General features: G+C 43.0%; 1 protein-coding gene and 1 long non-coding RNA gene across 2 annotated transcripts in view; one reads left to right on the forward strand and one right to left on the reverse strand.

Annotated features, from left to right (window-relative positions):
• Positions 1 to 22,555, forward strand: part of Rufy3 (RUN and FYVE domain containing 3) — a 73,738-nt gene that overhangs the window by 47,972 nt on the left and 3,211 nt on the right. Inside the window, 11 exon segments of the mRNA XM_076938757.1 lie at positions 834 to 895; positions 1,879 to 1,944; positions 4,427 to 4,496; positions 6,197 to 6,289; positions 8,475 to 8,558; positions 10,508 to 10,675; positions 12,881 to 12,978; positions 16,855 to 16,974; positions 18,046 to 18,142; positions 19,603 to 19,667; positions 22,300 to 22,327. Of these exon segments, the coding sequence (XP_076794872.1) occupies positions 834 to 895; positions 1,879 to 1,944; positions 4,427 to 4,496; positions 6,197 to 6,289; positions 8,475 to 8,558; positions 10,508 to 10,675; positions 12,881 to 12,978; positions 16,855 to 16,974; positions 18,046 to 18,142; positions 19,603 to 19,667; positions 22,300 to 22,327 (951 nt within the window).
• Positions 10,037 to 16,855, reverse strand: LOC143443147 (uncharacterized). Its single transcript, XR_013111916.1, has 3 exons — positions 15,720 to 16,855; positions 13,957 to 14,100; positions 10,037 to 10,795 (listed from the first exon to the last, which is right to left on the reverse strand). It is a non-coding gene; the product is annotated as an uncharacterized LOC143443147 (long non-coding RNA).

Consider the following 22,555-nt stretch of genomic DNA (forward strand, 5'->3'; position numbering starts at 1 on the left):
CTTCAGACTAAACTTTTTTTTTTTTTTTTTTTTTTTTTTTTTTTTTGGTTTTTTGAGACAGGGTTTCTCTGTGTAGCCCTGGCTGTCCTGGAACTCACTCTGTAGACCAGGCTGGCCTCGAACTCAGAAATCCACCTGCCTCTGCCTCCCAAGTGCTGGGATTAAAGGCGTGTGCCACCACTGCCCAGCTCAGACTAAACATTTTTAAACTATAAAGTTAAATAAGAGACCACAATGGGGACAAGACATGCTGACAGAGGTGGGGGAGGGGCAGAAATGACATGTGACAGGAAAGTGCAGAGAAGCTCTGGGGGTGAAAAGCGAGAGCGAGGGGACCAGGAAGAACAAGGCACTGAAGACTACGTAGTGATACCCAGTGCTTTGCAAGGAGGGAGAAATTTTTTTTCTTTTTTTTAAAAAATAACTTCTATAACTAAATTTTCAAAAGTTATTCCTAGAAGAAAATAAAAAGTTTGTAGCAGAATTTCTACATTTTAAACTTTATTAAACTTTATTCTTTATGCAAAGGATTCTGTTGACTGTTGTGAATTGTCTTTTCTTTTTGTTACTTTTGGTGGTGGCAGCGTGTGTGCATGTGTGTGGCCGAGCATGGAAGTAATGGCTTGTGCCCGCTAGTGACTGCTCTACTGTTCTGCTGTGCACCACACCCTCAGGCGCTTACCTCCACTCTGCTCATTTCTCCCTTACCGTTATATTCATAATAGAGTGTTAAATGTTTACATAAACTTCTGGTGATTGTCGTGGTTATTCTTTGAGTGCCTAGAAAGCAGCAGGACCAAATTTTCTATTGACTTCTGAAATTCTCTCTTTAGGTTGGAGTTATAGATTTTTCCATGTATCTCAAAGACGGAAACAGCAGTAAAGGAAGTGAGGGGTATGTATGAACACAGGTTTCTTTGTCTCTGATGTAACATGGGTTTCCAACAACAACATTGCCTTAACAGATTTGGCAGAAGAATGTTTGATTATACAGTTTTAATAAAGTTGTGACAAAAATATCTGATTTGGGCCCATGATTAGAAGGATTTCTCAGTGAAATGATTTCCTGCTACTTTGGGGGCAGAGAGGATAAAGATGTATAAAATCCATCCAGCTCTCCATATTGCTTTGCTTTTGTTTTTCTGAAACATAGTCTCATATCATAGTCCAGATCATTCTACGGCTCACTATATAAATGAAGCTGGTCTTGAACCCGAGGCTGTCCTGCTGCCTCTCTTCCTCAGTGATGGGATCCAAAGGTGTGAAATCACCGTGTCCAGCCAATCCTCTATAGTTGGAAGTCGGTCTTGAAAATGTAGACAAACTTACCATTGCTGTGCCATACCCACCCTGGCAGGCTGAACCTGGAAGATCAGAAACTCCCCAAAAGAAACAAGCCAGGCATGCTTGTGCATGCCTTTAATGGCACCACTCAAGAGGCAGAGACAGGCAGATCTCTTGAATTCCTGACCAGCCAGGGCTACTTACTGAGACTCTGTCATAAAAACTCAAACTAACTGGGGCTAGAGAGATGGCTCAGTGTGTAAAAGAACTGGCTGCTCTTCCAGAGGTCCTTGCTTCCATTCCTAGCATCCACATGGGGGCTCACAACCACCTGTAACTCCAGGTCCAGGAGACCTGAGGGCACTGCATGTACATGGTGCTTAAAATATCTTAACCCATATAGAAGCCTTGTTTAGTGTAGGGTTTTTTTCCCACTTTGAGCCACAAAATTTTTCCTGATGTCAGAATCATGATGTATTGAGTGTGACTTCAGTGCCCCATCGTCTCGTGCTTTGTGGAAGGCTGGGTGAGGGGTGCTGTGTTGCCATTCCTGTCTCTCATCTTACCTGTTTCCTCCATCCTTGTTCCCTCCAGGGATGGACAGATTACTGCGATTCTAGACCAGAAGAACTATGTAGAAGAACTCAACAGACACCTGAAGTAAAGAATGAGTACAGTTCTCTTATGGGGGTTTATTGACAGAGAAAAGACACATAAAACAATGAGCATTAAGGACGGGTTCAGCCGGTATTCACCAAATACATAGAAAATTCCTGTTTACCAATCATAGAGCTAAGCAGTGAAAGGCAATGAAAGGTGATCATGAGATTGTAACTAGAGATTAAGTAAGATATTCAGTTAAGAATTGTAGACCATGCGATATGTATGCTTCATATCAGCCATGGATCAAGCCACCTTCTGCATTACTGGTGTTGGGTAAAGCATCCACTATTTTAATACTTTAACTGAGTTTTGTTCCCTTGTGTCTCTCACTTACACACTTACCACTGATTTACCAAGTACTCACCAGGTATTTCAAACTTGCCAGAATTACTTTGATACTCTTGTGTTAGAATTGGGTTAATAATTTTAGAGGAATAATTAACATTAACATAGCGATTGATAATTATCTTGTTTGTAGCTTATAGAACTTTTGTGAGTTCTGTTATAAAAGCCATTCCCCACCACTACCACCCCCCCTCTCTCTTGAGACAGGGTTTTACTGTGTGGCCTTGCCTGGCCTGGAACTTGCTGTGTAAGACAGGCAGCTGGCTTTGAACTCACAAGGATCCACTTGCCTCCACCTCTAAGTGCTGGGATTAAGGGTGTGTGCCACCACGATCAGCATAAAAGCTATTCTTAATTGACTTATAATGCAGCTACAAGTTTCTATATGCACAGAGGCAAAGTACAATAGGCTTTGCAGTTCTTTGGTCACATTGATAACATAACATTAAAATGGACTGGGGACTGGAGAGATGGCTCAGCAGCTTTGAGCTCTGACTCCCCTTCCAGAGGACCCAGGTTCAATTCCCCATACACAAATGAGGATGCTCAACCGTCTGTAGCATGAGTCCTAGAGCTGGTGCTGTCTTCTTGCTTCTGTGGGCACAGGCACACACATGGCACACAGACATACATACAACAGAATACCCATACACATTACGGAAAAATAACAAAACTCAGAAGGGAACTCAAGCACAGTTTATTGGAACTCAAGGGAAAATACCAGGCAAGCAAGCCACAGCTGATGACAGCTGCTAAGGAGCTGAGGAGGGGAACGTTCCGTCTGTACCACTACACAAGCAAAAAGATACATCCCAATGGGAAAGGAAAAGATCTGGGTCCCAAGACAGTTCCTGGTCATTTTATTGAAGGCTGCAGTATTTCCCTCCTCCGAGTAATATGAGCCTGGCTGTAAAAGCAGTCAGTACTCTGCCCTGTAGAGCAGGGAGCCAGGGAAGACGTACTGCAGTTGTGGTGTTTAGCCTCGTGGTCTACTGATTGCTGCTCTGGGTAGCCTGTCTGTGAGGATGTGTCCAACGGAAGGGCAGTAATGAAGGCATGGCCAGCAGCAGCTGCTATGGTCCGTTTACCTTTGACTTCTGACTTGGGGCTAGTTTAAAGCCAAACCCATGCCCTTGGTTTCTTTGTAACCTTTGTATTTGTTACATACAACTTCTAGATCTGTCTCAACTGCTTGGTGGGCCAGCGCTGGTTTATTTTTAGTCTGGCTGGGAGGCCAGCACGTGAGAGCGATCTCTGCGCAGCAGGGGATTTTCCACAACAGTGCTGGACGCTGGCGTCCTTTGTATTGTTTATTTGTGTATTTATTTTTGATTTTCTGCCATACTGTAATGACTGATGTCTTTTATCTCAGAGGAAGCTGGCATATTGACATTCATGTTTCAGATGGTACCAACAGAATGGATGGTGACAAAGGATGCTTTTACTTCCTCTCTGCATTCCTAGCATCCTCTTACAGTAGCAATATCAACGATGAGTAGTCTTAGTTCCAGCTAGCAAACTCAAGAACAATTTAAGTACATTTTCTCTGCGGATCAAGAAATAACAATACCATAATGCCCTGTGACGACATCAGCTGAGCAAAGCTGTGGTTATGTTTGACACTCCAGTATAAGCACTGGTCTCCCTTACCCCTTTTGTATTGCATTCTTGATGTGAGTTACAGATACCTGACTAAAGCAGCTTAGCAACGCGGCCGGCGCAGTGAGGCACTGCAGGAGTAGCTGCTGTACACTGTACACGTGGGCTGCGGTGTCTCAGGCAGCTAGGGAGAGCTGAGCGCGGATCAAGTATCACACGCACTCGGAATTCACTCAAGTACTGAGTACAGCCTCCCATACCAAGGACATAGCGTCGAAGGGCACAGTTCCTTATATGCTGTCTGCGAGCAAACAAGTCTGCCAGACATTGTCTGCCTTAAAGAGAGTATTAGAATACAGATATGATCAAAACGTGTGTGTATGAATAATCGCAAATTCACTCTGTAATTAACATGTACTACTTAAACTTTTAGAAAGTTGATATAGACTGGTAAGTGTGGTGGGGTTAGGAAGGCAAGTACAGGCTATTGTCCTGTTTTTCAAAAGAGACTTAACGTTTTTTTTTCTCTTAATAGTGCTACCGTAAACAACCTTCAGGGAAAAGTAGATGCGTTAGAAAAATCCAACACTAAATTGACAGAGGAAGTAAGTGTTTTGGAAATTATTTGATCTATAAAGTGTAATAGTTTACATTAATGAGGCCAATCACTCCTGTTACCTTGGACATGAAGGGTTTGACTTTTCAGATAAGAACTGCTATAGGAAAGAACTGCTTGTCCTTGCTGTGTGGTCAGGACCTGATTTTCCCAGTGGGATTATATCGCTCTGCTACCCAGGCAATTATGTGATCAATAGACCAAGGTTTCTCTGAAACACTACTCGGTGTTCCAAGCTGGCCAGGTCCTGACCCCTACATGACCCCTGTTTGCTCTTGAATAGCCTTGACGTAAGCAGCACTGGCCAGGACCCCAGTGGCCCTGCTTCTGAGATATGCTCCTTACTGCCATGTGCTCCTGACTCACTCGGTCACTTGACCTCTGAGAGAGCCCAGTTCCCCCACTGGCACATGAGGGTGCTCAGACTTCCTCTTTCAGCTCCACAATTACTCCGGAGATTAGGAAAGACTATAAATGTGAAAGCTCTCAGGGAAGTCCACAGAGTAAGAGAGACTCGTGTTTGGCATCTGGTTAGTAGGCCAGATCTATAGCTTACCCTGTGTTTGATAGAAGCAGGTGTTTTCATCAAGATCTTATGATGCAAAGCCCATTTGCTGTTTCTAATTGCCCTGTTATGTACAGTGAGATAAACTTGCTTTAAATAAATTCAGTGCACTAATCGGGAACATGCTAATTAGTTTTCTTGAGAAGACAGACAGACAGACAATATATTAGTTTGCATCGTTTTTGAAACAGGGTCTTGTTTAGCCCGCTCTGTCCTTAAACTTAAACTCCTCCTGCCTTAGTTCCAGAGTGCTGGAATTACCTATAGAAGCTCTTGTGGATGGTTCATAACATGCTTCTCATGACAGGAAGTCATACCTTATAAACCATTGTTTAGTCAGTGTGTCCCTGTCAGCTCTTCATTGGTTTGAGACAGGACCTCACTTCGACATTTTAGAATCGCTCTTCCTCAGTGTATTTAAGGTAGCCTTGGAGATGCCTTTGACATGACATCCTTAGCATTGAGGCGTAGGAAGAAGGTGACTGAGTGAGTGATGTGCTTGCTGTGTGAGAGTGAAGACCTGAGTCTGGATGCTCAGAACCTGGTAAAGGTGGGCATGGTGGCCTGTGCTTGTGGCCTAGCCCTCAGGGTTGGACACAGGCAAATCCTGGGGCCTCACTGGTCAACATTCTAAGCCAAAATGTGACCTTCAGGTTCAATGAGAGACCTTGTCTAAAAAAGTAAGGGAGAGAGACATAAAGGAAGACCCCCAGTGTGAACCTTTGGCCTGTGCGCATATGCACACAAGACACACACACAACACTGGCACACACTGAGATAAGTGCAGCCATGTACACACGTAAAAGAATGTGTTGACATTTAAAGAAGCAATATCAGGTGGGTTTTGTTTTCATTTTACCTGCTTGAAAGATATTTCTCCTGTGTTTTTCTTTTTTTTTTTTTTTTGAGACAGAATCCCATTTTGTAGCTGAAGCTAAAGCGAACTGAGTAGCCCCAGCTGTCAGAACACTGGGGTTATAGGTGTGCACCACGTATCTGGATAATAGTGGGTGATAGATAGCTTCTGTTGGTATAGATTCCTAAGAAGATTATGTCTTAACAGATCATAAATTATTCTATTTAATAAAAGAGTAAAAGTTTTTTTTTTTTATTTTGGTCAACAGCTTGCCGTTGCCAACAACAGAATTATTACCTTACAAGAAGAAATGGAACGAGTTAAAGAAGAAAGCTCCTATCTACTGGAATCCAGTCGGAAGGTAAATCCTTAGCGGGTTCCCTGACGTTTGTGGAGAGGAAGGACTGTAAGCCTCAGGGAGGAGTCTGGGGGGCGGTCCTGGGCACTGTGGAGTAGCAAGCTTGCTCTTTACTGTGTGTAGCTGAGAACAGGGTACAGCTCACAGAGGGTTTTGCCCTTTGCCCTTTCACTCTTCTTTGCCCTGTGACAGTTCTTAGGCGTCACTGCAGCTTGTTTGTGTAGAGACCAGAAAAGATGAATTCAGGTTCTTGTTTGTGCGTGCTAATAATGGTTTGTGCTGTGGTCAGTGGTTAAAATCTTAGTAATGGAACTGGAGAGGGCTGTGTGATTAAGAAAGTTGTTGCTCTTCCAGAGGACCTAAGTTTAATTCTCAGCTCCCACATGGCAGCTCACAGCTGTCCGAAACTACAGTTCCATTCTAGGGGACCCAGTTTCCTTTCCTGCCCTTTGGGGGCATGAAACACACAAGTGTGCACAGACATGCAGGCAAAATATATGCATATTTTAGCTGTGATAATAAACACACCATTATTTTTATACTGCTCCTCCTTAAACGTGAGTAACCTCACCATCCGTTATGAATGGGAAGAGCGAGCATGCGAATGAACTTTCTAAACACCCTCAACGACCAAGCTTGTTCGTTGATTGGTTGGTTAGTTTGGTTTTGTTTCATTTTTTTTTCCAAGGGTTTCTCTGTGTAGCCCTTCCTGTCCTGGAACTCCCAAAGTAGACCAGGCTGGCCTTGAACTCTGCCTCCCCAGGGCTGGGATTAAAGGTGCCACCACCACTGCCAAGCCAAGCACCAAGCTTTTCTGCAGTGTAGTTTTACAAATCTATCTTATATTGCTCAGTTCCATCTTACTTTGTTTTTGATGTTATTCTTGGAGATAGAGGCTCACTGTGTGACCCAGATTGACCTCAGACTCTTACCCCTGCCTCCCAAGCACTGGGTTTATATGTGAGCATATTCATGTTCAACCTTGGGAAGCACAAAGTAATGAATGCCCTTCGGTCTTTCGATGGATTGGTTCTATAATTGTTCTAAATTATGACAACACTACTGTGGGGGGATATTCTAGTGATAGGTCTTCTATGAGCCATAGGTGTAGGACCGCTTGCTTGTTCTGTGATTTCACTAGCATCTTTCCTTGCTACTGCTAATGTTCTTAAAGAGGTATAAGGGGATAAAAGCAGTTTCCTATGAGTAATACTAGTATTTGACTTTAATTATCAACATCACCAAACAGCTAAATACTCACAAAATTTTCTTTGGTGTATTTTCTTTAACTATGATCTCTGGACAGCCCACTTAGTGCATTTTAGCTTTCTGGACAAAGAATGTAGTACCAGTCAAACCTCTCATCCAACTCATATTTTCAGTGACTACTGTATCAGAGTTTATGTTTTGTTTTGATATCATTTTGTTTTGTTTGTTTGAGCCATGGTCTCATGTAAGCCAGGCTGGTCTTGAACTTGGTGTATAACCAAGGATGGCTTTGAATTCCGAATCCTCCTGCTTCTACTTCCCAAATACCAGGATTAAAGATATGAGCCACTGTTTCCTGGTTTATGAGATGCTAGAGATTGAATGTAGAGTTTCATGCAGGCTGAGCTGCACTCGACCACCAGCACTGAACTCATTCCCTTGTTTCCTTTGTTTCTCTGTGTGCGTGTACGTGTGCGGGTGCGGGTGTATATGTGTTTAAGCAATAACTTAGTCTGTAACCCAGGCTGGCTTCAGACTCACAGCAGTCTTTTGTCTCAGTCTCAGGTGCCAAGACTACAGGCATGAGCCACCACACACAGCCAGGATAGTATTCTCCCAGACTGACAGGGGAACTCCACCACTTATTTTGTTAACTCAATTTAGGGTCGTTTGTTTGTTTGTTTGTTTGTTTTTCGAGACAGGGTTTCTCTGTGTAGTCCTGGCTGTTCTGGAACTCACTCTGTAGACCAGGCTGGCCTCAAACTCAGAAATCTGCCTGCCTCTGCCTCCCAAGTGCTGGTGGGATCAAAGGTGTGCGCCACCACTGCCTGGCTCATTTTAGGGTTTTAACTAAGGATTTAGGAACCCCCTAATTCAACATAATCTTTAAATATACTCAACTTTAGTTTCTTAGTTATAACTGCTAATTTGATATAGAGTTGTAAATCCTTAAATATGTACTCTTATTTATCTTTTCAAGGGTCCTAAGCAAGACAGAACTGCAGAAGGGCAAGCACTGAGCGAAGCCAGAAAGCATCTAAAGGAGGAGACACAGTTACGATTGGTAAGTTCTAGTAGCTAGGCCACAGGAGAAGGTTGGGCTCCCGGGAGCCTTCCTGTGAGAGAGCAAGGCTCAGACTCTCAGTCACGCTTTACAAATCCCATAAAGCTATCTCTTGCTCCTGCCCACACAGAATTTTTTTTTAGATAGGCTCTCGTTGATGTGTGGCTCTGACTGGCCTTCCTCTTCCTCCAGTGCTAGGGTTGAGCTTCACCACCATGCCCTGCTCTTTTAACCCTATTCCCTATGAAGCTTTCTGAATTTGTGTTCCGGATACTCTGAACAGCAATTCTGCCAGTCCGTATCCTTTCACTTTCAGTGTGGAATGTAGGAACACTGGTATATAGAATGTAGTTTGTTTATGTGTGACAGGGTCTTGCTGTGAAGCCCGAGATGGCCTCAGACTTGTGATCCTCCCGTCTATAATCTCGGGGATCACAGGAATGTGCCGAGGTATTATGCTCAGACTTTTTTATTTATTTGTTTTTATTTTATGTGCATTGGTGTTTTAGGGTGTCAGAGCCCCTGGAACCAGAGTTGCAGATGGTTATGAGCTGCCATGTGGGTACTGGGAATTGAACTCAGGACCCCTAGAAGAGCAGCCAGTGCTCTTAACTCCTTACTCCTACTTCACAGTTCACCCCTGCACACAACCTGTCCTTTCCCCTTGCTAATCATAGGTCAGAGAATAGCACTTTTGGGGAATTTTTTCTAGAAGGGGTTTCTCAGTGCAACTTCAGACTCACAGATCTGCTGCCTCCCGAGTGCTGAGACTAAAGGCTTGCCCTACCACTGCCTAGAGAATTATACTTTTTTAAAGATTTAAAGATTTACTTACTTCCTTTATATATATGAATAGTCTGTCTTCAGACACACCAGAAGAGGACATCAGATCTCATTACAGATGGTTGTGAGCCACCATGTGGTTGCTGGGAATTGAACTCAGGACCTCTGGAAGAGCAGCCAGTGCTCTTAACCCTGAGCCATCTCTCCAGCCCTGAGAATTCTACTTTTAATTTTAGCTTTTATATCTGAATTTATTCTTCATCTTAGACATAAATGGAAAAAGTATCCAGTACTGGACTTAAGATTGTTTAAGAAATTAAAATATGCATCTGTAGATATGTGCATGTAACTCATAAATATATTTATAATTATTTCTAAGAAGGAATACTATTTCTATAATAGATTATTAATATTTGTATATTAGTAATTTTAGTGTTTATATATTAGCTTCTGAAAGTCAGGTAATATGTGAAACCCCAGAACCCCGCTCAAAGCTCTTCCTTATCCCCAAGAATGTGGAAGCTGAAAATGAGAGGTGACTTAATTTGTACTAAGAAGTTACTTCAAGTTAAGAGTACTCTTAGGTTTCTTGAAAATTCAGCCTTCTTAATGTGCTTAAAATAATAAATATTTACTGTCTGTATGTTTGAAAATTAGGTATTAAAATGTTTTTCATAAGTATCATAGGAATAATGTCAACATGAGGTAGCATGATTGTTATTTATCGTAACTACTTAGAGGGAACACAGGATATGAAACTTGAAATTTGTCATTGGAGTATCACACTTTAAGAGATAGGGAACGAAGTTTGCCTTGGGCACAGTCTGGATGCAGAAGAACTCTGGACTGTGTGTCTGCTCAGTGATGCTGCTGTGATTATGGTAGAAGCCAAGAGCTCAGATTCGGTGACACAACTCCACTCTGCCGTATCGACCATTCCTGGGAACTGAACTGTTACTCCAGGGACCAGAGTGTCTCTACTCTATCAAAAACACCAAGCAAATGCTCTTCTTAATCCTAGTTGTTAATATTAATGTCTCTTAAATACCCTTTGTTTCTTCTGCCCAAATAGTCAGCACAAAGGGCTCTCGTCCGCCCTTTCTTGTCAAATGTATGGCATTTGCTTAATTGAGAAAGGAGTCGAGCGGTGTCTGTCTTCCCGGCAGGATGTTGAGAAGGAGCTGGAGCTGCAGATCAGCCTGAGGCAGGAGATGGAACTGGCCATGAAGATGCTGGAGAAGGACGTGTGCGAGAAGCAGGACGCTCTGGTGTCTCTGCGGCAGCAGTTGGATGACCTCCGGGCTCTCAAGCATGAGCTGGCCTTTAAGCTGCAGGTAGGGAAGACGAGGAGGAGGCCAGGAGAGAGTCATGGCTCCTTAGGAAGCAGCTTCCCAGGAACTAATACTCAGACTCTCATACAGTTCTCTGCTGCTATTCTTGGAAACCATAGGCACCTTTCACATAATACAAGGGGAATTAGAAAGTTTTTCTTTTTTTTTTTTCTTTTTCTTTAAGCATCCCCTGCTTTTATGTCTGCTTGACAAAAGCTAGCATCATCATTCTGGAAAAGGGAACCTCAACTGAGAAAACGCCCCACTAGATTGACCCGTGGGCAAACCTGTGGTGCATTTTCTTGATGAATGACTGACGAGGGCCCGGCTGTGAGTGGTACCATCTGGGCTGTAAGAAAGCAGTGTGAGCAAGCCAGGAGGAACAGCCTTCCTCCATGCCCTCTGCTTCAATCCCTGCCTCCAGGTTCCTGCTCTGACTTCTCTCAGTGATGGACTGAGAAGGTGAAATAAACCCCTTTCTCCCCAAGTTGCTCTGGGCCATGATGTCTTATCATAGCAATTGAGGCTCTAACTAAGACGGCCTCAAGCTGCGGGTTTCTCTCTTTTTTTTTTTTTAAGATTTATTTTATTTTTATGTCTGTGTGCCGGTCTGAGACCAGGTGTCCACAGAGGGTCAGAGGCATTAGATCCCCCAGACCTGGAAGTGTGGGGGTTTATGAGCTGCTAACTGTGTGCTGGGAATCGAATTCAGGTCCTCTGCCAGAGTCGTATGAGTAGTATGTGCCCTTACCCTCTGAGTCCCATCTCCAGCTCAAAATAAGGGGTTTTCTTTTTAAAAAATATTTATTTTTATTTTCTGTATACAAATAGGATGTATTATTTTGTAGATAAATGATATGTATTTAAATCTAGGTTCTACATAAGATGACATATGATACTTGGTTTTTAATTTCTTCCCATTACCCTCTTTCATCTTGTCACCACACCCCCACCTTCCTCTCCTGATCTAGTTCTCTTTCTACTTTTATATTGTATTTTTCTTTCATATAATATTTAAATGTATTTTTTATTAGATATTTTATTTACACTTCAGATGGCATCCCCTATCCCCATTTCCCCCCACGCCCCTTAGGAAACCCCTATCCCATGCCCCCTTTTCCTTTTTGCATTTATACATTTTTTTAAAATAATGTTAATCATAGGCTTTATAAGTTTGGAATTGTTCAATCAGAGGTGTAACCCACTGACCAACCTAGATATAACAACTATCTTTGACTGGTGGAGATACATGAATATCTGCCTCCCTGTCTCCCCCCTCTTTCTCTCTTTCATCACCTAGCTTCTCCTCTCCTTCTTCTTCTCCTCTTCTTACTCCTTTTCTTCCTCTCAGTACTCCTCCTACCTTAGCTCCTCCTACACATCACCCTTCCTGCCACTTTCCTTCTACAGACAAATTACTGTCCAGAAAAGGACACACACACAGAATAGTCGACTGATTATATCTGCCTAGACAGAGTAATCAGCCCTTAATAATTCTGCAGCACTAAGGTCTGTCAGATGATCCTGGGCCAGAAGGCAGAAGAACAGATGCTCCAACGTTTTGAAGTAGAGCGAGTGTCCAGGTGTTCAGAGGTCTCTATAAATTGGCTAAGTTTTAGAAACTATGATTTGTGCTTCCCACAATTATAGTTAACTCAGTCATTCTGGATTTCTGACGGGGTTGAAAACTTAGAGCTATTGACCTTAAGAGAAAAGATTTGAGTGGATGGTCGTCAGCTGACATTCATCCTAAAGCTAGGTTCAGAACTAAATGTTTTAGTTAGAATAGATGACAGAGGAGCTGGTTAGTCAACAAAAGGATGGACTGGGTATTAGGACTATCTTGTACCTCACTGGTACAAATTGGCATAATTATGCTCTAATTGTATTTTGAGAGAAAAGTTTCATTTTAAATGTATTTTTAATTTGTGTAATGCAATTAATTGTTTGTATCCTATAACTTATATGCTGAAGTTTAGTGTGTCAACTGAATTGTAAATTGCATTAGATCATGATAAATTCATGAGCCTTCTGATACTGTCATAAGCTTCATATAACAATAATTATTTTAGAAAAAGTATTTCTTGGCTTTCTTTTTCACTTGGAAATTAACTGATACAGAAATGTAGAGAGCATTCCCATGTATTTCTTGTTTGCCATTATGATAAAAAAAAATAGTATAAAATCTTCATCATTCTTTTATAACAGAGTTCAGACCTAGGAGTAAAACAGAAAAGTGAGTTAAACAGTCGCTTGGAAGAAAAGACCAATCAGATGGCGGCCACCATTAAACAGCTGGAGCAGAGGTAAAAGTGCTGTTTCTGTGACGGCTCTTTCAGTACTGGAAGTGCTGAGAATGTGTTCAGCAGATGAACACAGGAAATTCACCCAACCTAAGTCGGATATGTAGGTTAAGTATTATCTGTGAGAGAAGGAGCGGGATGGGGAGGGAGAGGAAGGAAGAGGAAGAGGGAGAGGATGTGTATATGTGTGTAACAATAGAAAAAGAGGCCCTGAGTTTGAGAGGCCCTGAGTAAGGGGGACACAGAAAGGGTGGAGGGAAGAGAAAGAAGGCAAGAAACTATATAGTTATATTTTGATTTTTTTTTTAGTTAAAAAATGGTCTTTTTATAATGAGTTTCAGAATAGACTTGGTTAAAGAGTGAGACCCTCTCTAAATACTGTTTGTGGTTGTATAGTCTGTCACTAAGTCCTCTAAATATTTTTATACTAGGTGAGGTAGGGATTCTGAAAGGCACTGATCATGGCTTTGTCTCTCATCTGTAACTGTTTCTCTCCTCTCTCATCTCCCTTCTGTCTCTCTCTTGTATGACTTCCACTAATACCTCCAGTTTGTCTCTCCTCTGACTTCCCTTTACAGAGTCTGGAGGTTCCATCTTCTGCTAGATCCTACTCAACTGTACTTGTAATTCTCCCCAAAGTATGTCTTCTTCTTGAGACTTCCCAGGTCACAGTGCGATGTAGTCACATGATAGTCACATGACACTTCCACCTCTAACAGCTGCTCATCACCCTTCATACAGCTTGACACCCTCCACTCGTTCCTTCGCTTGATCTTCTGATTGTTTCACCAGTTGTGAACATTCCCTCTCCACTCCCTTCCTGGAACACGTTTTTACATGATGACGCAGATGTCAGCACCTGGCATTGGCTTCTCTAGTGCCTCTTTCCAGCTAGAAATAATGCTACATATCCACCCCGCCCACCCTGCCCTGGCATTTCTCACTGTGCACCTCACCTTAAAGTCTATAGAAATGTCTTACCTTCTGAGAGTAAGCTCCTTCTAGTCAGTGTCCTAAGCCCTTCCATTCTGTCACAGTTCTGACAGAATGTTCGTGACATAAATTGAATGAATGAATAAGATGGGTGGCTTGCTTCAGATGATTCTTCACCAGGAAAGGAGTATCCTGAACAGAACATATTAATGTTACTACTAAAGTTAATTACAAACCTATAAACGCAGTTGGGACCTTTGGAGTGATCAATACTGCTCTGACTGATAGATAAAAACAGAATCTATTTGTATAGCAGATTATTCCGTTGGTTTTTCATAAGCACTAATGTTTATAAACTGATGTCCATGTTCATAAATTGTGCTCTTGAAATGTTTGAAACTGTTCCTCAGTGAGTTTGATCTTGGCATTAAGGCCAACAGAACTAAAATAACGACCTGTCTGACTTCTTTTCTTCCTATCTTTGTTTCCTGTTTATCCATTTTGTCATTACCTTCCAACTCATTTTTATTTTTATTTTATTTTATTAAGTGAAAAAGATTTGGTGAAACAGGCAAAGACCTTAAATAGTGCAGCAAATAAACTGATCCCAAAACATCATTAAATATTTTGCAGTTGGTCACCTCACGAGTCTGATGTTACAGATTAACTATAAAAGGAAGAAATCTGAAATTCCTACATTTAAGCTCTGATTCTATATAAAATATCACCAAAAGTTGACCTTGAATTTGTTGGACTTAAAAAAACAAAACTAGGTGGATATAGGTTGGGTTGTGTTTTTGTGGTTGCTGCTGTTGTTTCCCTCCTGCCCCCAGAGTTAGAAATTTTGGTATGGATTCCTCATTAAATACCAAATAAACTTTGAGAAACATTTCTGAGTTGAACAATAAATCAGAAGACCACTTTTAGGAAGCCTGGGGAATGGAAGCACTGTATTTGTGTGCTTGCTAGGGATCGTACTCCCTCGGTGTGCCTCCGTCGGCACCAGTGGCCCTGCTCTCTGTAGTGTAATGGCGTACAGGTGTCACCTGGTAACCTGGGACTCTTCTAAAGTAGCTCTGTCCCTTAGGCCACCACCCCTCTTCTCTTGCCTTCTGTAGGTTTAATCAATCCCCAGCCCAAGATAAGTATTTAGTATTTCATTGCAGTTCTGTTCTCAGTAACCAAGATTGCTTGCAATTTATTTTTGCCTTAGTGATGTTGGACAAGAAAAAAACAAGAAAAAAACAGCATCCTTACATTTCTTTAAAGTACTTAGAAACAAAGTAGTAATCAGGTAGCTCTTAACATCACAGCGTGGAAGCTTGAGAGACCCCTCTTCACACCGGCATCTTCCACCTCTGCCTTTCTCTGTCATCCTACTTACTACTTAGGAAGCTCAGAGAGAACGTTGATACAAATACGATATTCACATCTGCCCTGCATTTCCTGCTGGAATTCGTGAGGCCACAGTGTAGTCTTGAATGGCGTCCTACCTGCTGTCCTCACCTGGAGTGCTTGCCCAAGAGCTTCGATCACTTTCTCTGTAATGAGAATTTTCTAAAGGTTCTGGGAAACTAATCTAGTTACTTAAAAAAAAAATCCAAATGAGAAATAATTAATATACTAGCATTATAGTTTAATATCACAATAAATATCCTCAATAGTCACAAGCAATACTCGCAGGGCCTTTTCTAAGTGACCACAGATCTAACCCTTTCTAGGCTCTACATTGTAAATAATTCTATAAATACTTTGATTTAAAAAAACAAAACAAAACTATTTTTGATTTGGGGAGACAGGCTTTCATATACCTGAGCCTTTACTCCATGCAGCACAATGCCCGGGCTTGTTCCATGTTTTCTGTCCCTCCTCCCGGCATGCTATGTAGCATAGTCTGTGCTGAGAGAGAGACAAAGATAATCTCTTTGCTTCCAGCTCTTCAAAATCCTTACCTTGGCAAACTAGAATTAAGAGTAAACAGAGTTCATGTGTTTCTATAGGTCCTCAAAAAGCCTGTGTTGAAGCCAACTTCCTGGAGGCTCCCGTGGCCCTGAACTCTAATTCTTACAATGTTGCACCTGTATAAATACTGCGCCTACTGCATTCTGCCGTTCATCAGCCTTTAACGGTGATGAGTCAGTCGCCTTTTACTTGAGCATCTAAAAAGAATAATCAAACCAATAAAAGTTAGACTACACATAGCATGCCTCTAAATTCTATTCTAGAAAGCCTCAAATATTTCACCTTCTAAAACATGATTCTTTATAGGTGCGAAGTTATAAGACATTTAGAAGAAAACATCCATGAGAATCTTCCAGAGAACTTGGTCAGGAGTCTTAGGAACCCCAGTGCAGAGCTGTCTGCTTGGGTCACATACCACCTGATAGGAACAGAAAGGAAAGAGTCAGCCAGAGGTTCACAGAGTGTGTCATTGTGGAAGGCGAAGCCTGGGGAAGGTTGCTACAGAATGTCCTCCAGCTTCCTGCAGCCCAGGGTAGGATCAGGAAATTGCAATAATCTCATGTGAGAGGGAGCTGCTCCTGCGTGCTCCAGCTGTATGTAGAAGACAGGGTACTAGGAAAGAAAGACAGTAGCTTGGACGTCACTTACTCTGTACTTGAGGGCGGTTCTGGATGTGGATTTCCAAAAGTGATGTCTTGTTGTTGCTCATCTAATGGCTGTAAACTGTAGTACTAGAATAAAAAAAAAAAAAAATAGAAAATCAGCTTCTCTTCTGCCTGCTTCACCTTCATCTTGTTTTCCTTTAGAATTTGTTTCTTCTCCATCTTTTCCCCTTCATAATTTCTTCCCGTGTCTTGCATTTTTTTCCCCTCCGTCTCACCATAACTTCCTCCTCGGGTTGTTTTACTTTGTGTTTGTGAACTTAGTCTTCCTCCCCACCATGGCTTTTGTTTTTTATCACAAGTTCATGTGGCTCACATCCAGATTGCGCCAGGCTGAGCGAGGCCGCCAGTCTGCTGAGCTGGACAACCGGCTCTTCAAACAGGACTTCGGAGACAAGATCAACAGTCTGCAGCTGGAGGTGGAGGCGCTCACCAGGCAGCGGTGAGCAGGGGCAGCCTGGCCAGCCGTGTGCTGTGGTGGGTACTGCAGACCTAAATGCCAAGGAAGGACTCAGGTCTTGAGCCATCTTGGCTTGGCCTTGCCAGTGTCCTTTATGAACAGTAGGAACTCAGAAAGCGTCACAGATCTGAACAGTTCCAAAATCCACTCAGCATCCCACGATTCATTAGGAACTGACCACTGGACCTGGTGATACAGGCTTAAAATGTCAGCTGAGACAAGGAGGAGCCCGAAGCCTCTCATCTTTAAAAACTGAATTAAAAAGAGAATTAGAGACCAACTTCCCAAATTCATAACTAATGTCTAATCCGATGTGAATGATAATGGCTAATGTCTTGTACATTCCTACAGTGGGTTGTGTGCTTCTTAGAGCACTTCACACAGTGATGTTCCTAACATCCTAACGTCAGTGCTGTTAGTAGGTTGTGTTCCTGCCCCTGCTCTCAGATAGAATGGCAGCTTAGCAGCGTTCAGTGAGTCTCCGCTCACACTGTTAAGCTAGCAGATGGCTGCACTCTCCCTTAAAGACCTGTCTCTCTTACTAAACCCTACGTGCTCTCTTGGGCCGTCTCACAAGTCATGGCTGACTGCGAGTAAAGACGCATGGCTGTGCATCTCGAAGCTGCCAAGGACTCCAAGTGGGCCTGTGCACGGGCTGTGTGGAACTGAGTACGTTACTATGGAGACCGGCCAAGTAATATGAAAGAGGTGTAATGTCTCCCCTTTCTTGTGATGCCTGACTAAAAACTCAGAAATGCTCTTCTTGGCTTGTAGTCAGCTCTTCATTAGAAGTTAATGTAGAAGAGTTGACCTACTGGGCCTGGGAGCTCCTACCGTGCATTCTGAATTGCCAGAGGAGGAGGTAGCTAGTTTCACATTTCATGGTGTCATTAGTCTTACTGTGCTCTGCTGTCTTACAGCTCAGTTGTCCATATGTTTCTGGGAACTTTCTCAGGCATTAAAACTCAAATGCTGAACTAAGGTTTGGCATTCTTTAGAATGTATGAATACAGAAATCAAAATTTTCATCCTTTTCCTCTCCCACCAAACCAGGACTCAGCTGGAGTTAGAACTGAAACAAGAAAAGGAGAGGAAGTCACAAAACAAGGGTAGCCCAGGGAAGGGGGCCCAGAAGCCGGAGCTGCGCATGGTAATGTGTGTTCTCTGCCCACTTGCTTTACTCCACCCACATCTTCTGAGCGAGTGTGATGGGTCCAGCAGGTCTCTCACAGCCCACATGCTTAGCTGCTGTGGTCTACACTCTGCAGACAGCAGAGCAGGCTGCCTGAAGTGGAGGACACGATCCTGAGTTGTCCTCTAAAGTGATCTTGCTCAGTTTGGAAAAGTGACTCTTTTCCTTCGATGTTTAGCAAAACTATTCTGTTATCATAATAAGCATGTATTTCTTGGAGTCCCAGTACATGTATAATATGGTATAACAATCCCTCCTAGGCCCAAGTCCTTTCAACAGGATCTCCTCGGGTCTGGACTTGGTTCTTGGGGCCTTTCTATGTCATGTGGATTGCAGTATGAATTGAATATATGCAAGGAGGTCATTTGAGAAAGAGAAGAAACTAGAATTACAGAAGGGACTGTCGTGCAGAATGGTTAAAGAACAGAGTGGGACTTTATACACAGCAGTCTTGAAGGGGTGAGCAGCCAGAATCCTACAAGATCGTCTATAGGACTAGCCTCTGGAAATGGTGCAGGGTAAAAAGCATGAGACACTTGTAGTGAGAGGAGCAAGTGCCTTTGTGTGCATTAATACATAAAGCGACGTGGGGACCTTTTGTGATTTCTAGAGGGCAAGCTGCTGTCTGCTGCAGTACAAAGGAATGATGAACAAAGCAGTACACAGGCCACGTTACTGTTGAAACGTGCAGCCCCGCCATGCCATGTGCTCCTCACTACCTAGTTGCATGCATGGAAATCTGAAGGGCGTAAGGAAGTCTGCCTGTCTGGCTTGACTTTCCCAAGCAGGCTGTAAGGTTCTCAGTCTTGATGTTGCTCTGACTTCTCTTCCCTGATACTTCACTGCTCTAAGAAAGAACTTGGTGGACTTCTGAAAGTAGGTGAGTGGTAGTTCAGAGCAGGCAGTGGCACATATATCACAGAAGTTGACCTAAACCTAGCCAAGCTGCCTCACCACCCCAGGGCCATTGCTCTTCCACCAGGAAACTCACTTGAGTGCAGGCTGGAGTCCTTGGCAGTGGGGCAGCTACCTGAGTGTTCTGAGGATCATGCAACTCATTGGATAAGCTGTGCTGGGCTTGCGAAGCCAGGACAGAGATACTTCTCCAAAGAACCAGCCTACCTTGAGCCCACTAAAGAGGCCATTTCTTTGGATTTTATTTGAATTTCAGAAAATAAAAAAATGTTCAGGAAATATCTACTTCTAGACTGTATCAAAGTGATTTAGTAACTACTTGGTGTAGAGTATAAGGAAACAGAAAGGGAGGGAGGAAGGGAGGGAGGGAGGGAGGGAGGGAGGGAGAAGGAGGAGGCAAGGAAAGCTCCTCTTTCTCCTCAAGCCAGAGACATGGAGGAAGCTTGTGATGCCGTCACAGTTTACTCATGAATAGTTAATGAGGAGCTGTCTTCTTTTGGCAGGATGGGAAGCACAGACTGCAAGAGGAGTACGTCAAACCCGGGCAGCCGCTGGGAGACGGCCACAGGTGTTTGGAATGCGCCCATGGAAGGCTCTTCAGCTATTACGTCACTTAATAGAGTGGTGGGAAGGAGCTCGGGATGGAGGGGCACTGAGTTGTGAAGTACAAGGCAGTTAAAGGGAAACCACACACACACACACACACACACACACACACACACACACACACGCCAGCTGGATCACGGGGGAGGGGGCAGTCAGCCTGTCCTTGGATTCTTCCATGATTAACCCCTTAACTTAAATGAGCACTTAAAGCATTCTATCAGTTGACTGTAATACCTCACACCTATAGTCCCAGCAGAAGGAAATGGGAATGATTCCAGCGCCAACATGAGCTATACTGATACCCTGTCAAATTGTGTGTGTGTGTGTGTGTGTGTGTGTGCGCGCACATGCACTCACACACATACATTTTTTATTGAATTGAGATCTAAAGAACATGCAGCTCTGTAATTCTTATGTTGGTAAATGGACATTAGTGTGATTGTTTCTACTCACCTGCCAAGTTTGAAGTAATGACCTCATCCCCTATGTCTTATGTCTTCCCCTTAAGGGTCTTACCTTGCCTTCGTTCCTGTTTCCTAACTTCCATCTGATCTGCTCACTGTGAAAAGCATAGGCGCTGGACGAGGTGGCACACGCCTCTAATCACAGCACTTGGGAGGCAGAGGCAGGTGGAGCTCTGTGAGCTTGAGACCAGCCTGGTCTATAGAGAGTGTTCCAGTACAGCCAGGGCTACACAGAAAAACCCTGTCTTGTGGGTAGAAAAAAAAAAAAAAAAGCATAGGTTTGTTGGGTGGTAGAGCCAGCCTGGTCTACAGAGGACAGCCAGGGATACACAAAGAAACCCTGTCTTGGGGAAAATAGTGAGAGAAGCATAGGGTCGGACTTGTGAACAGTAACTTCACCTTGTTAGAGAAAAGCATTATATAATGCTACTACATAACAAACAGAGCTCCAACTACACAGCATTCTAGAAAATAATATAAAACCAGGAAAATCACTGTTTGCTGGGAGTTGGAAGAGGGTGAGGAAGTGGATCATAGCGAGTGTTTAGGGCAGTGAAACTACTCTGTATGCCGCTGTCACATGTGCTACAACACTGCTAGTACATGTAACTGGAGTAGACTTTTGGGGGCTTCGGTTGGGTTGGGTTGTTTTTTTGAGACAGGGTTTCTCTATGTCACCCTGGCTATCCTACAACTCACTGTGTAGACCAGGCTGGCCTCAAACTCAGAGATTTGTCTGCCTGGAATTAAAGGCGTGTTCTGCTGCTGCTGCCACCTCCACCACTACCCAGCTTGACTCTAACTTACTGACCGTGGGTGGTGGAGAGTCAGCAAGCATATCAGTAGTATAGATCCCACCATGGAGTGTATGCAGGGTACAAGAATGTATGGGAAGTCTGGGCTTTTCATCAGTTTTGCGGTGAATTTCAAATTGCCCTTAAAAAAATACCTAAGAGTATTTTTAAGGAAGAGCACCATGAAATGGTTTGAGAGAACAGCAGGCTGTCTGCTTGGGGCATCTATCCTTCAGGGATCTGGTAGTGTATGGTTGGTCTTTCCAGAAAAGTAAGCCACACAGCCCAGCGATGATTGTAAGTCAGACTGCACTTAGTCTTAAGTACCCCTTCCTTGTCTCCAAGGTCAGAATCATCCCAAAACTCTTTAATTTTACTCCCAGCGAACACGGCTTCATCTCGGACTAAATGCTAGTCCATCTAATACAGCAGATCTGCAGATGCACCAGGAAAGGAAAGGCTGTAAAATTAACTTTCCGGGGCCTTTGAGGCTAAATCAGCCATTTACTAAAAGAATCTGGATGTCCCATTAAATGTCAGGTTCTGACCTGGGCTCTGCAGCTTAGGACTCACAGAGATAACCTGCTTCTGCCTCTTGTGTGTGGAATCAAAGGTGTACAGCACCACCCCCAGCTCCTGGTTTCTATTTTTTCAATTCCTTTATCCCTGTGACATTGTGGTAGCCTCTGGGACCTGTCTCAGCCAGAACTGTAAGCACAGAATACAGGCATGTTAATGGAATTTTAGGGCCTTGGTCACCATAGTCTAGTCCTCTCTGCTGACGACTACATGACCCGTTGCTACTGGGCTTCGTGTTTACTGCACAGACAGGACTTTGCTCTTTGCTCCCCTGAAGAAAGAGTGCCACCTGTTTGAAGAGGATGTTTTATATGCGTCTCAGAACAATCTGATCCATTTATTTCCTGGAATAGGTTCCTAAAGCTTCCATTTTAAGAGTATTTGAGGAAAGAAGACATACATAGCATATGATAATGAATAGATTCCCATAACGTCAGACATAATAAAGCTTTAAAAATATGGTTAATGACCCATCAATGTTTTACATATTATAAGACAAGTGGCATTTTCTAGGTTGTAAAAAGGAAAGATAAAATATAACTCCATATATATTTGTGAATCAGAACTGTAATGTCTATCAAGGATCAGATAGAGTCTATCTAGTAAAAGATTTAACTAAAATGTCTAGAATCTCAGAGGCCAGTTAATACTAACCCCATTCCTAGCTGTGTACAAGGACAGAGGCATTGCTTGTTTAAATGTATCAAGGACATACAGTAATGTAATACATGCTCTCCTTTTTATTTCTCTGTTCTAGGCTGCTGACTCCCTCTGCAGAGGAACAGGTAAGAAAGACTCCTGTTTTAAAATGTCTTGTACCCAACTACAAAGTAAGTGAGCCATGGCTAGCCAGAGAGCAAGGCATCGTCGGAGGAAGGCAGGGCACAGCCCTCTGTGTAGCGTCTTCTTAACAATCTAACGTACACTCTTGAGTGTTGAGAAACATTTGTTTGATATGTTGAAAAACAAAAATACTATTTTCTGGGTGTTAAAAATAAAAGAGAGAGATTCAA

The sequence above is a fragment of the Arvicanthis niloticus genome, chromosome 7 (genome assembly GCF_011762505.2).
Source record: "Arvicanthis niloticus isolate mArvNil1 chromosome 7, mArvNil1.pat.X, whole genome shotgun sequence".
Lineage (NCBI taxonomy): Eukaryota > Metazoa > Chordata > Mammalia > Rodentia > Muridae > Arvicanthis > Arvicanthis niloticus.